We start from the raw sequence: 12,596 nt of genomic DNA on the forward strand, positions 1-12,596 counted from the left end.
TCCCAAAGTGCTGGGATTACAGGCTTGAGCCACCGCGCCCGGCCATTTGTTTTTGTTTTTTAGACAGAGTCTCACTCTGTCGCCCAGGCTGGAGTGCAGTGGCGCTATCTCAGCTCATTGCAACCTCTGCCTCCCGGGTTCAAGCAATTCTCCCACCTCAGCCTCCCTAGCAGCTGGGATTACAGGCATGCACCACCACACCCAGCTAATTTTTTGTGTTTTTAGTAGAGACGGGTTTTGGCTGTGTTGGCCAGGCTGGTCTCAAACCCCTGGGCTCAAGTGATCTGCCTCTTGGACTCCCAAAGTGCTGGGATTACAGGCATGAGCCACCACACCCAGCCAAGATTTTTTTTTTTTTTTTTTTGAGACCGAGTCTCACTCTGTCGCCCAGGCTGGAGTGCAGTGGCCGGATCTCAGCTCACTGCAAGCTCCGCCTCCCAGGTTTATGCCATTCTCCTGCCTCAGCCTCCGGAGTAGCTGGGACTACAGGTGCCCGCCACCTTGCCCGGCTAGTTTTTTGTATTTTTTAGTAGAGACGGGGTTTCACCGGTTAGCCAGGATGGTCTCGATCTCCTGACCTCGTGATCCACCCGTCTCGGCCTCCCAAAGTGCTGGGATTACAGGCTTGAGCCACCGCTCCCGGCCCAGCCAAGATTTTTGAGATGTATTATTGACACACTTATCATTAACAGGACTTTCTTCCTAGTGCTTAAAGTGTCTTTTCCTTTGATGGTCTAAGGACCTTCATTGCCATCCTTTTATAATGATGAGTAATTACCTCATTATTGATCTTGATAGCAGGTATTTGATATCCTTGGGGGCACTGTCGGACTGAGGGATGGTGAATGAAATAGGATGCCCTCTTAGTAAGTGGCAAAGTGGAGACACCAAGGGATGCTTCATCAGGGGTGCCTAGTAACCCACTGCCACCATCTCAGTGACATTGCCCTAAAAGAGTTAGAGCAGGGTTTTTCACCCTTAGCACTCTTGCCATTCGGGGCCAGATAATTCTTTGTGTGCGTGCATGTGTGTGTGTCTGTGTCTGTATGTGTGTCTGTGTGTGTCTGTATGTGCCTGTATGTGTGTCTCTGTGTGTGCATGTCTGTGTGTTGAAGGCCAGGCAGGGAGCTGTGTACTGTAGAATGTTTAGCAGCATCCCTGGCCTGTACCCATTAGATGCCAGTAGCCACCACCTCTTGCAAAATTGTGCCACCAAAAATGTCTCCAAATATTACCAGATGTCCCTGGTGGGGGGCAGAGTTGTCCCCAGTTAAGAATCACTGAGGTAGAGGATTTATTTACCCAGTGAAACTTGCTCCTTACCTGGGATCTGCAGCACCCTCACTTCCCATCATAGCAGCAGCTGATGAAAGAAGTGGCCTGTCCGAAATTCTGTTCTTACTGGGGTGCCCTATGTGGTGAGCTCAGCAGCTGAAAACTATGTAGCAGGCAATTTTGTTGAGGAGATGAAAAGATCTAAACCTGAGTTCTGTCCCCCACTCCTGGCCCCACCCAGCTGCAATGCCTGGAAGAGGCCAGAAAGTGGGAGACAAAAGTATTTGGAGGCTGCCAAGGACAGTAGTGAGAGGAGAGTACAAGGGACTGGATAGGTGGATGCCAACCACATCTTGCAACTACCAAAGCATCCTTAAAGGGGTGGGTGATGTTCCCTCAGTATCCCTGCCCTGTTCTCTCCAGGGTGAGAGATGAGGCCCCAGCTCACTACTGAGCTAAATTCATCAGCAAAGCCTTTCCAAAAGAGCAACAAGGAAAACCACAAGACCAGGGGAAGAACAGGAGTGGAGGAAGGAACTCCCAGTCTGTCAGTGAGACTGCAGCCTAAGTAAATGACAATGCCACTGAATTGAAAGCCCAGAACACCCAGGTCCTAGTGCCACCTTTTCACTGGGTAATCTTGGCTAAGACCCATCTACTCTGGGCCTTAAGTGTCCTCATGTGTCTCACATCGGTATTGTGAACCCTGCCTGACCAATTACCACTGAGGCTGTGAGGACCCTAGGAAATAACAGAGGGAAGACAAATGCAGTGTTCATGCTCATTACTGTTTATTGAAAGAAAAGAATCAAAAGAAGCTCAGAATGAAGACAATAATAAAAAGCAGAAGCAAAAGTTCAAGAAGAATAAAGAAAGAAAGGGGAAGAATTGTAGGAAGGAAAAAGTTGTAGAAGTAGAGTATGGAGAGTGCAAAGAGGTGGAGTATGATGGGCAGTCCTATCTTTTCCATCTGGGTTTTCAGACGATGGGATATGTCGTGGAAAGCTTCTTTAAACACCAGAAAAAATTCAGGATAAAGCTCAAAAAGAGCAGGCAATCGATAAGGGTTGGAAATCGACTCAGTAGGCCACGGAAGGACTTCAAGAAGGTTGATAGTTCTGTTGTTGGATGTTGCAGGTGTCCTACGTGAAGGCAATCGACATCTGGATGGCTGTGTGTCTGCTCTTTGTGTTCGCTGCCTTGCTGGAGTATGCTGCTGTCAATTTTGTTTCTCGTCAGCATAAAGAATTCATACGACTTCGAAGAAGGCAGAGACGCCAACGCATGGTGAGTACAACTAGGGAGGGGCCCACTGCCTTTCTCCTTTGGACTCCTTTCTCCCTACTCCTCCTCCCCACAAACCAAGACCCACCCCAGAGCTGCAAGGACTAGACAGGCAATCAGAAACCCTGGGTGCAGTGGCTCGTGCCTGTAATCCCAGCACTTTGGGAGGCCAAGGCGGGTGGATCACGAGGTTGGGAGTTCAAGACCAGTCTGACCAACATGGTGAAACTCCGTCTCTACTAAAAATACAAAAATTAGCCGGGTATGGTGGCGGGCACCTGTAATCCCAGCTACTCAGAAGCCTGAGGCAGGAGAATCGCTTGAACCTGGGAGGTGGAGGTTGCAGTGAGCTGCAATCACCACTGCAATCCAGCCTGGGCAAGAGTGAGACTCCGTCTCAAAAAATAAATAAATAAATAAATAAATACATAAAAAAAGATTGCTTTGAGAAGTAGTAATTGCTCCCCCCACAACCTGGAGGAAGGTAGCTCAGGTTGTCACACACTAATTGGTGGTTAAGAATTCAACAGTCAGGCATTGGTGCCTTTCTAGGGGAGCATTATAAGAGGGCCCCCATAACTAAGCTGGAATTGAGAAACCACCACTTGCCTGTTCTGACTGTTGGATTTCTTCTTCTTGATCTTCGTTGGGTGCATTAGAGTTGTTGGGCTTGGGTTGTTGTTCTTCCTCAGTCTTTTCTGTTAACCTCATTTCTTCTACAGTAAAGTGATCACCTGGGGAAACATAAAATAAATCTTGTCGTCATGACAACAGAGGCAGTTTACCCCCAATTGCCCAGACAATAGGTGCTAGGTAAGTTGTCATGACAACAGAGGTGCCTGGGCCAGCCTCACAGAAGCAAGTGTCCAATTATGAGCAAAGCTGAAAGGCTTGCTGAGCTACATACTGGTTGCTTAATCATTAGAGACACAGAGTTCTGGTTTGTCTTCAGCTCTGACTCCATGTTTTCTGTCTAATCTGGAGGCTCTAAAGCCAGAGAGGCAAGAGCATAATGACCTCTGGGGAATGGGAAACAATGCTCTGAACCCACTGTTAAAATCCTGACTCTAGCTAGTCTGGGCCACACTAGCACAAGGACTGTTCTCTCCTCCTAACACACCACTTCCCACCTCAGCTGCTCCAGGGGCACCCCTACCATATGTCCGCACTAAAAATATCTCACAAACTACCGCCTTGGTTTCATGTCCCTTGCTAAGGTCCCTTTCTGCTGAGGGCAGGGCTCCTGTCTCATCTAGTGGTTTAAATTTATCGGTCCCTGCCCTTTAGTCCTTTAGTTGGTCCCTGAGCAGTACGCCCTCTAGTGGACTAATCCGCAACTACATGTCCTCGAGTAGGACTCATTCTTCAAGAAACCTAAAAGCATTTCCTAACCCATACCAAGGGTTAGGAGAAAAAAAAAAAAAAAAAATATATATATATATATATATATACACACACACACACACACACACACACACCTAGCAGAAGGGCAAGAAAAAAGGACACTCCATTTTCTAAGCTAACTGTCCCCACCCCCTCTTTAGCTGTGTCGAACAAATCTGCCTGCAGGTACCAAAATCTTATCTTTATAGGAGTTTTGATCTTGGTGCCTTCTCAATGCCTACCTTGGGAAAAAAAAAGCAGACTGCCAACCAATCCAGAGTCCTTTCACCAGCTAAGTTGCCTGTATGGATGTCCCAGGAACAAAAAGGCTGCCATTGTTACTGTAGAGCTACTCCAGGTTGACACTAGTCCCACCTCCTTTCCTGAACTCCTGCAACCTGCAACTGCCTACAGCCTGTCCCCTCCTGCTCATATATACAGGCTGATCCTGAGCTCATAATGGAGTCTGTCATGACCAGTGCTCAATTATTACAAAGTTACAACAGCAGCCTGGGCCTTGCTTAGGACTCTGGGGCCTGTCTGAAAGTGGGCTGAGGTTTATTATTAATGTGAATAAAACTGAAAATCAAACCCGTGCCATTCATCATGTCCTTTTTGAGTCTTCTAAAGTCACTGTTATCCCAGGACCTGTAGCAGGAATTTTGGAGGCACCAAGCAGGCTGAAAAAATTGATGGAGAGTTCATCCATTTGTAGAACCTCTGTCTGGGTCCTACTGTTCCAGCTAGAGAAAAAGAATTATTCAGTCTGAGAGGGCAGGGAGAAAATCCATGTGATCTCCAGGGAACCCTTAGCCAAGAGTCAGTTAGGAGTGTTCCAGGAGCCAGCCAGCCATTCACGTCTTTTCCTCTCAACTCTCTCCTCAACCAACAACTCCATAGTATGGTGGCCCCCTTTCATGTCACTGCCTAAAGTGGTTTACTTTTTACCCATGCAATCCTGCACTGTCTTCCCGGCTAGTCCACAAGCTTCCCCAGGAAAGGGAAGCCCTTTTTCATTTCCTCAGCAGGTCTTAGCACCAGGCTCTGGCCACAGCAGTCTCGTAACCCAGCTCACCAGCTTTCACAGGCTGATTGGAGAGGACTGTCTCTCAAACTGGACAGAGCAAAAGCTTTGTCATGATCAATGGAATAACTTGATAACTGGAAGAAATTTCAAAATACTGCCCAGTCCTCTCAAGGGCTTGGTCCCAGAACCCTGCCCACCTCTCTTCATCCTCCAGCACCCTCTTCATTCCCCATTCTGTAATCTCTTTTTTTCTAGCCCCTCTCACTTCAATACGTATCACTCTTTCCCATCTCCACACTTTACCTCCTACACTGTGCATTCCCTCCTTAGCATGGTTACGAGATATCTTCCCTCTCTAGCTTCTCAGTCCTTCTCCCCTATAGATAGCCAGGAAAAAAGAAAAAAGTTCTATTTTAATAGGTATGTAAGCCACAAAGTGGTATTTAAGGCTCCAATGTCCCTTTCCAGCACACACACACCACACACAAACACCCCTCAGAATTTGGCCTAAATAGAGAATACCCAAATGCAGGATGCCCCACCCCTGGATTTCAAGACACTCATCTTTGCTCCCCCAGCTACAACAGGTACAATATGTTAAAGTCACAAAAAGCCAAGAGCAGCTTACTCTATTGGCCGTATTTTCTCTCCCGTGTGAAATGGTTTTTTCCAGCCTGGGAAATGTGTCCAAATAACTCCCTTTAGACTTACTATGATTGGAGAAAAGGGAAAATAGTTGGATCTATAGAAACGGAAATAGCAGTTGGATCCAACTTTCCCCCTCAGAGCTTTTTTGCCAACATCCTTTGCTTACATCCTCTAGCCGGGGTGGGGCTCAGGGAATCAGGTTGAGTACTGAGGAACAGGGTTATCTGAAGGACCCTGAACTGGAAATCAAGGGAGAAAACCATTTTACTTACTCCCTTCATTTTAAAACTATTGCAAAATATTTTGTTTGCCTCTGGTTCTTCACCTCGAAAATGGGTCCAGCACAACCTCCCCTGTCAGAATAGTGTAAAAATGAATTACAGAATACATATGAGGTGAACCAAGGCCTGTCTTTATGATGACAGGTCAGCTTCTAGTCATATCATCATCAAGGGTTACTAGGACCTGCAACACCAACATCTCATACACAAAGCCACTTTTCTTTTTTTTTTTTTTGAAACGGAGTCTGGCTCTGTCACCCAGGCTAGAGTGCAATGGCGCGATCTCCACTCACTGCAACCTCCGCCTCCCAGGTTCCAGCGACTCCTCAGCCTACTGAGTAGCTGGGATTACAGATGCCTGCCACCATGCCCGGCTAATTTTTGTATTTTTAGTAGAGAAGGGGTTTCACCATATTGGTCAGGCTGGTCTTGAACTCCTGACCTTGTGATCTGCCCGCTTCGGCCTCCGAAAGTGTTGGGATTACAGGTGTGAGCCACCGTGCCTGGCAAAGCCATTTTTCAATGTGTTGCCATAGCTGCAGAGGGCCCATGATAAAGACCCTGTGGTGTCCCTCTAACTGAGAGGGACAGAGTGTTTAAAATCTACTTTATCCACATTTTGCATATATCTATGTCATATCTATACAATATACACATATCTTTTTCTTATAATTTATAATAAATACCTCAGGTAGCCACAGGATGACTAACTCTTCCTGATTTGCCTTGCACTTCCCCAGTTTCAGCCCTGAAAGACCCAAGTCTCAGGAACACTTTCTGTCCTGGACAAACCGAAATGACAGTTTGCATCGTCCTCCAAGGGGCCATTGCACTTCAGGTGATTTCTTTTTTTTTTTTTTTTTTTTGAGACGGAGTCTGGCTCTGTCGCCCAGGCTGGAGTGCAGTGGCTGGATCTCAGCTCACTGCAAGCTCCGCCTCCTGGGCTTACGCCATTCTCCTGCCTCAGCCTCCCAAGTAGCTGGGACTACAGGCGCCCGCCACCTCGCCCAGCTAGTTTTTTGTACTTTTTTAGTAGAGACGGGGTTTCACCGTGTTAGCCAGGATGGTCTCGATCTCCTGACCTCGTGATCTGCCCGTCTCGGCCTCCCAAAGTGCTGGGATTACAGGCTTGAGCCACCGCGCCTGGCCCAGGTGATTTCTTAGATACCTGAAATTTTGACTCTAAAACCATGAATACTTTAAGAAATTACCACCATCTTTGAAGGAAGGATTTCTTAACTCTGTCCTTTAGAAGTAAATAAAATTAGGTTTGTTAGGGTTGCATATAAAATAAGACTAAATAGGCTGTGAATGGGGGCCTGAGGGCCTCATATAAGTAAAGCTCCCTCTATTGACACTCAGAGGTTTTGATTCTCTCTCTCTCTCTTTCTCTCTCAACTTTATCTTTCTGTCCCTACTTCCTGGCTCCCAGCTGCGTTTAGCTGCTAAAGGTTGTCAGCTAACTATTGGAAAATGGACTTTCGGCAGTCTGCCTCATTACTTAGTGCTTATATAAAATTTACCCCTCACTGGGCATGTGTTTATCATAATGCACGCATTAGATATGAATGGAATGTGCCTTGGGTAATAAAAATTACCCTGGATGTACTGACCCCTGTGTCAAATCTGCTGATTTGCAGAGTAGCACACATATCTGCAATAGAGTGATCAGCTTTATCCTAATTTGGATAACTCATTGGGTTATTTAAAACTTTTGGCTGGGCGCGGTGGCTCAGGCCTGTAATCCCAGCACTTTGGGAGGCCGAGACGGGCGGATCACAAGGTCAGGAGATTGAGACCATCCTGGCTAACACAGTGAAACCCTGTCTCTACTAAAAAATACAAAAAACTAGCCGGGCGTGGTGGCGGGTGCCTGTAGTCCCAGCTACTCGGGAGGCTGAGGCAGAAGAATGGCATAAACCTGGGAGGCGGAGCTTGCAGTGAGCTGAGATCCGGCCACAGCACTCCAGCCTGGGTGACAGAGCGAGACTCCGTCTCAAAAAAAAAAAAAAAAAAACTTTTGGAATTTTCAGTTGTAAGTTGAGATAAATTTTCAAAGATACAATACAAAAGGGAAATAAATTCTGAAGCTTTTGAAAGTCATTAAAGTCGAGTTTACTAAGACTGAATAGCTCAGCTTCACTATCTAATAGTTTTGTTGTTTTGTTTATTACCAGTCAGAGATAACTTGACATTGAGATGTCCTCTCACAGTGGCTGGAACTTCGCTGGAATTTAGATGGCTCTAAATGATGTTTTGCATTTTACATGGGTGGCTTGGAGCCTATCTGCAATGGAATCATAACATACACCATATGTAGCACATATAGCTGCTTAGCATACATCTATCTCATGAGTAGTGTTGTGACCATAAAAAGCATGCAGTGGGCCTGTGTACCTTAGGCACCTTGTCTGCATAACATCCCCTATGAGATATTGATGTGTGGTCTGTTCTCTATCCCTCTGCCTTTGAGCTTTGACCTCAAATTCTGCCTTTTCTTCCTTGTAATTCCAGGAGGAAGATATCATCCAAGAAAGTCGTTTCTATTTCCGTGGCTATGGCTTGGGCCACTGCCTGCAGGCAAGAGATGGAGGTCCAATGGAAGGTTCTGGCATTTATAGTCCCCAACCTCCAGCCCCTCTTCCAAGGGAAGGAGAAACCATGCAGAAACTCTACGTGGACCGAGCCAAGAGAATTGACACCATCTCCCGGGCTGTCTTCCCTTTCACTTTCCTCATCTTCAATATCTTCTACTGGGTTGTCTATAAAGTGCTACAGTCAGAAGATATCCACCAGGCTCTGTGAATAGGGTGGGAGCTATAGAGTCCTGCTGCTGGCCTCTTGCTTCCTCCTGGGTGGGCTTTCTCCCTCAGTTAGACTCCGTTAGCGCTTGGACAGTTTCTTCCTGATCTCCCACTCAGAACTTCCACTACCAGTCCCAAAGCTATGTGGGCCTATACTGCATGGTGCCAATGGTGGCTGTACTTAAAAAGATGGCTTATCTACCCTAGTCCATATTTTCTCCATACTTTCCCATTTCTCATGAGACTAAGGTTTGGCCACATTCCTGGGGCCAGGATGACCTTCTTCTCTTGCCGGAGCCTCTCTGTTTTCCAACAGTCCAGTGGAGAATATTCAGAACACTGCTACTAGATTCTGGCATTTGTCATCTTAATCTGCACCACTTCTCCCCCTGCTACCTCCCATCCAGAGCCTGGCCATTACTCTGTCCTCTGTCCCTCCTGCTGCAGATTCAAATGGGGAGTTTTTCCTGTCCACAAGTACTGCCCTGTGGGGTCCAGTCAGGTTTCCTTGCAGTGAGAGGAAGACAAAGCCACAGGTTCCCCAGCTCTTGACAAGGCTGGAACAGTCATAGGCTGCACTGGGCTAGCGACTATATGGCCCAACAGAGAGGTGTTCAGCCCCAACAGAGAGGGGCTCTTGGGAAGCCCCACACTTTGTCTTTATCCCTTTTCCTATTGCGCTTGTCTGCTCTTTCCTGTTCACTGAGATATTCCTCTTGCCTGTCTCTTAGTTTTGAGGAGAGCATTCTGAGCTGACCAGGGTAGCTGGTCCAGAAATTACTGTCAGAATTGGGGTAGAGACTTTGGGCTCTCAAAAAGACTACCCTTCCAGGTCCACCAGAACATTCTGGTCTCAGAAATATTCGTTCCGTTTCCTAATTAACTAGCATGGTGGCAGGGTCTGTTGGACAGCTGGGGAGTGTAAAAAGAGAAAAATACTTGTTCTTTAAGAAACTTACTTGATGATGCTAGAAAACTTTTGAGAAAAGTGAGCTCCAAGGTAGTGGAACCCAGGAGGAGTAGAATAGAGAAACTATTCACAGAGTGTCTTTTGCTGGCTGGCCTTTCATTTGTTTCTCCTTTCTCTCCAAAGTCTCTATTTTCCAGGGCCCCTGATTTCCAACCTGGTCCTTCATCTCCTTTTGGTGAGCAAATGGTGCCACTGCAACCTTGTTAAGGATAGAATGGGCTTCAAGTTTCCTGGGGAGGAACTAGGCATGTAGAGGACCCCTATACTAGATCAATATTGATTTGACCAACATCAGGGTAGCAGTTGTAGAAGTTAAAGAGCCATAATTCAGAGTTGCTTCTTCACCCTTCTTGCTCCACAAAGAGAAGCAGTGAGTAGGTGTACCAGTCAGTTGAAGCTACCAGAAATGCCAGAATAGAGAGGGTTGGTGTGGAAAAGCCCACTTCAGGCCTGACATACCACTGGGACATGCGGAAGCATGTGCCTGGCACACTGAGACCTTTGAAGTGACCAACTGTGAGCAACTGAAACAGGAGAGATTAAAGTATGGGACTGACACTGGAAGCAAGAAGTGATCAAATGATCTCTTAGACATCTTGTCCTTTTCCCTGAACCTAGAATAATTAAGCACATAAGTCCAGTCTCTCTCTCTCTGCTTCTCTCTTTCTCTCTCTCCTTTTCTCTCTCTCTTTCTCCTTCCCTCCCTCCCTCCATATGGTGATCCAAATTGAAAGTCAATAAATCCAGTGGTGAAAGCAAATCCTATAACCAAACCAACAGCTTGACTTTGTCTTTATCCCTTTTCCTATTGCGCTTGTCTGCTCTTTCCTGTTCACTGAGATATTCCTCTTGTCTGTCTCTTAGTTTTGAGAAGAGCATTCTGAGCTGACCAGGGTAGCTGGTTCAGAAATTATTTTTATTGGCAGTATTATAACTCTGGTGCCAAGGAGATTTAAAACAAAATAACTGGCATAAGGGAGCAGATTTAATTGAGAAGGGCAGAAAACCCCTGTTTTCCTATTTCTGCCCAGGTAGTGCCAATCAATGAGAGGCCACAAGCAATACTCCTTTGAAAGGAGCAGAGAGCATCTCTTTGATACTCTCCATGGAGGGGCTGGGGTGTCAGGCTGCTGCAGCCCGAAGGCGGGGGTAGCAGGGAGGGTGAACTATGGAGATGAGCTTATTGCACAGAGCTCTACTTGTTATAGATCTTGTCCAGATGGGCCAACTGCACAAATCTGCCCTGTTGGAAGTCTCAAGAACAATGCCCTGGAGACAGCTACAGCACTGAGCAATAGAGCCTGCCCAACTGGGACTCAGATCAGGGCATCAGCTGGTGCTGGGAGCCAAAGAGGCCAAAGTACCAACCAACATAATAACCCACAGGAGCACACAAAGCTAGTCAGAGGCAATGCCAGGTGGAAGGTGTTAATTCCTCCCCATCGGAACCCCCAAGGAGGGAAGGGAGATACATGGTGTCAGAATCAGGTGCAAATGACTTTAATTTTCCTCACCCTTTCAACATATGTACAGGGGCTGGGAAATACTGGGTCTCCCTAGGAGCATCTGTCACCTAGCAATCTCTCAATCATAGAATAAAAATTGGACCCTTCTTACCACAGTAAATCGGCAGGAGGTCCCAGGAGGCTCACTTGGAGGTTACTTCCATTTATCATCATTCTTATAGTACTTACCCCTCCGGAGGCCACACTACCTTCTGCCTAGATCACATCTGAAGTGATGCTGAGATTTAAAGCAGCATTTTTTAAAGGGGAAAAACTTCTTACATAAATAAAGTGTTTTGGGTGTTTTCATTAATTCATTTTTAATATTTAATGCCAGCTGAATATTTTATACATATATTTTTCCAGGGAAAGCGCTTTATTTATTCAGTTGTTGTTAAGGCTATCAGTGCCTCCATCTTCTCTTCGGTTTGCTCTGCTCTCTGGAAAACCAGTGGCCTGTCATCTTTTATTGCCTCATTCTACAATCACAGCCTCTTGTTCTCCCAGAATTCACAGGCAAAGCAAAAAGAGCTTTCTACGTGGAAGAAAGGTAGTGAAGAAAATTTGTTCCTTTAGCTTTCTCCCATAAGCATTTGTCCCTACCTGTCACCAAAGAAGGGGCACGCTTCTGGTTGAAAGGTTAACTTGACTCTTGAAATTATTTTCTCTTTTCACTGGGCCATGCAACTATCTCAACTTTGTCAAGAACATATCACCTCCTGGGAATCTTACTGTGTGTTCCCACTTGCCTCTCCGCACTCTCAATGGAATATTATTATCTTATCATTTCTTGCTGTCAAAATATTAAATTTGATTTCACTATGTTAGGATTAATGGTCTTCCTAGGCTGTGCTGCTAATGAAAGACAAATCAACCAAGCATGGGAACCACCAGGGAATTAGGAAGCCAGGTAGCATTATCATCTGCTCAATGGAGGAAATGTAGAATAAGCTCTTTGACGGCAAGAACTGTATCTTATACAACTTTATTTTTATTATTTTATTTTATTTTTTTGGTAAAGACAGGGTCTCACTATGTTGCCCAGGCTGGTCTGGAACTCCTGAGCTCAAGGGATCCTTCCACCTTGGCCTTCCAAAGTGCTGGGATTACATGGGTGAGCCACCATGCCTGATCATTATACAACTTTTGTTTTTTGTCTTTTTTTTTTTTTTTTCCTTTTTGTGGAGAACGGGGTCTCGCTGTATTACCCAGGCAGGTCTCGAACTCCTGGGCTCAAGCTATCCTCCCGCCTCTGCCTCCCTGAGAGCTGGGATTACAGGCGTGAGCCACCGCACCCGGCATTATGCAACTTTTTATCTCACATAGCTCCTGGTACCTAGCAACACTCAGTACGTACCAGTATGTACATGTAGAATGTACATGTAGTGTGACTTCCCATTTGGTTTACTGTATACCACT

General features: G+C 46.1%; 1 protein-coding gene across 1 annotated transcript in view; it reads left to right on the top strand.

Annotated features, from left to right (window-relative positions):
- Nucleotides 1-10,445, top strand: part of LOC111532889 — a 24,793-nt gene extending 14,348 nt beyond the window's left edge. The window contains exons 8-9 of the mRNA XM_026451667.2: nt 2,413-2,562; nt 8,413-10,445. Coding sequence (XP_026307452.1) covers nt 2,413-2,562; nt 8,413-8,703 — 441 coding nt within the window. The 3' untranslated portion in view covers nt 8,704-10,445. The remainder of the gene's footprint in view (nt 1-2,412; nt 2,563-8,412) is intronic.
- The last annotated feature ends 2,151 nt before the right edge of the window (nt 10,446-12,596 follow it).

This window comes from Piliocolobus tephrosceles, chromosome 12 (genome assembly GCF_002776525.5).
Source record: "Piliocolobus tephrosceles isolate RC106 chromosome 12, ASM277652v3, whole genome shotgun sequence".
NCBI classification, from domain to species: domain Eukaryota; kingdom Metazoa; phylum Chordata; class Mammalia; order Primates; family Cercopithecidae; genus Piliocolobus; species Piliocolobus tephrosceles.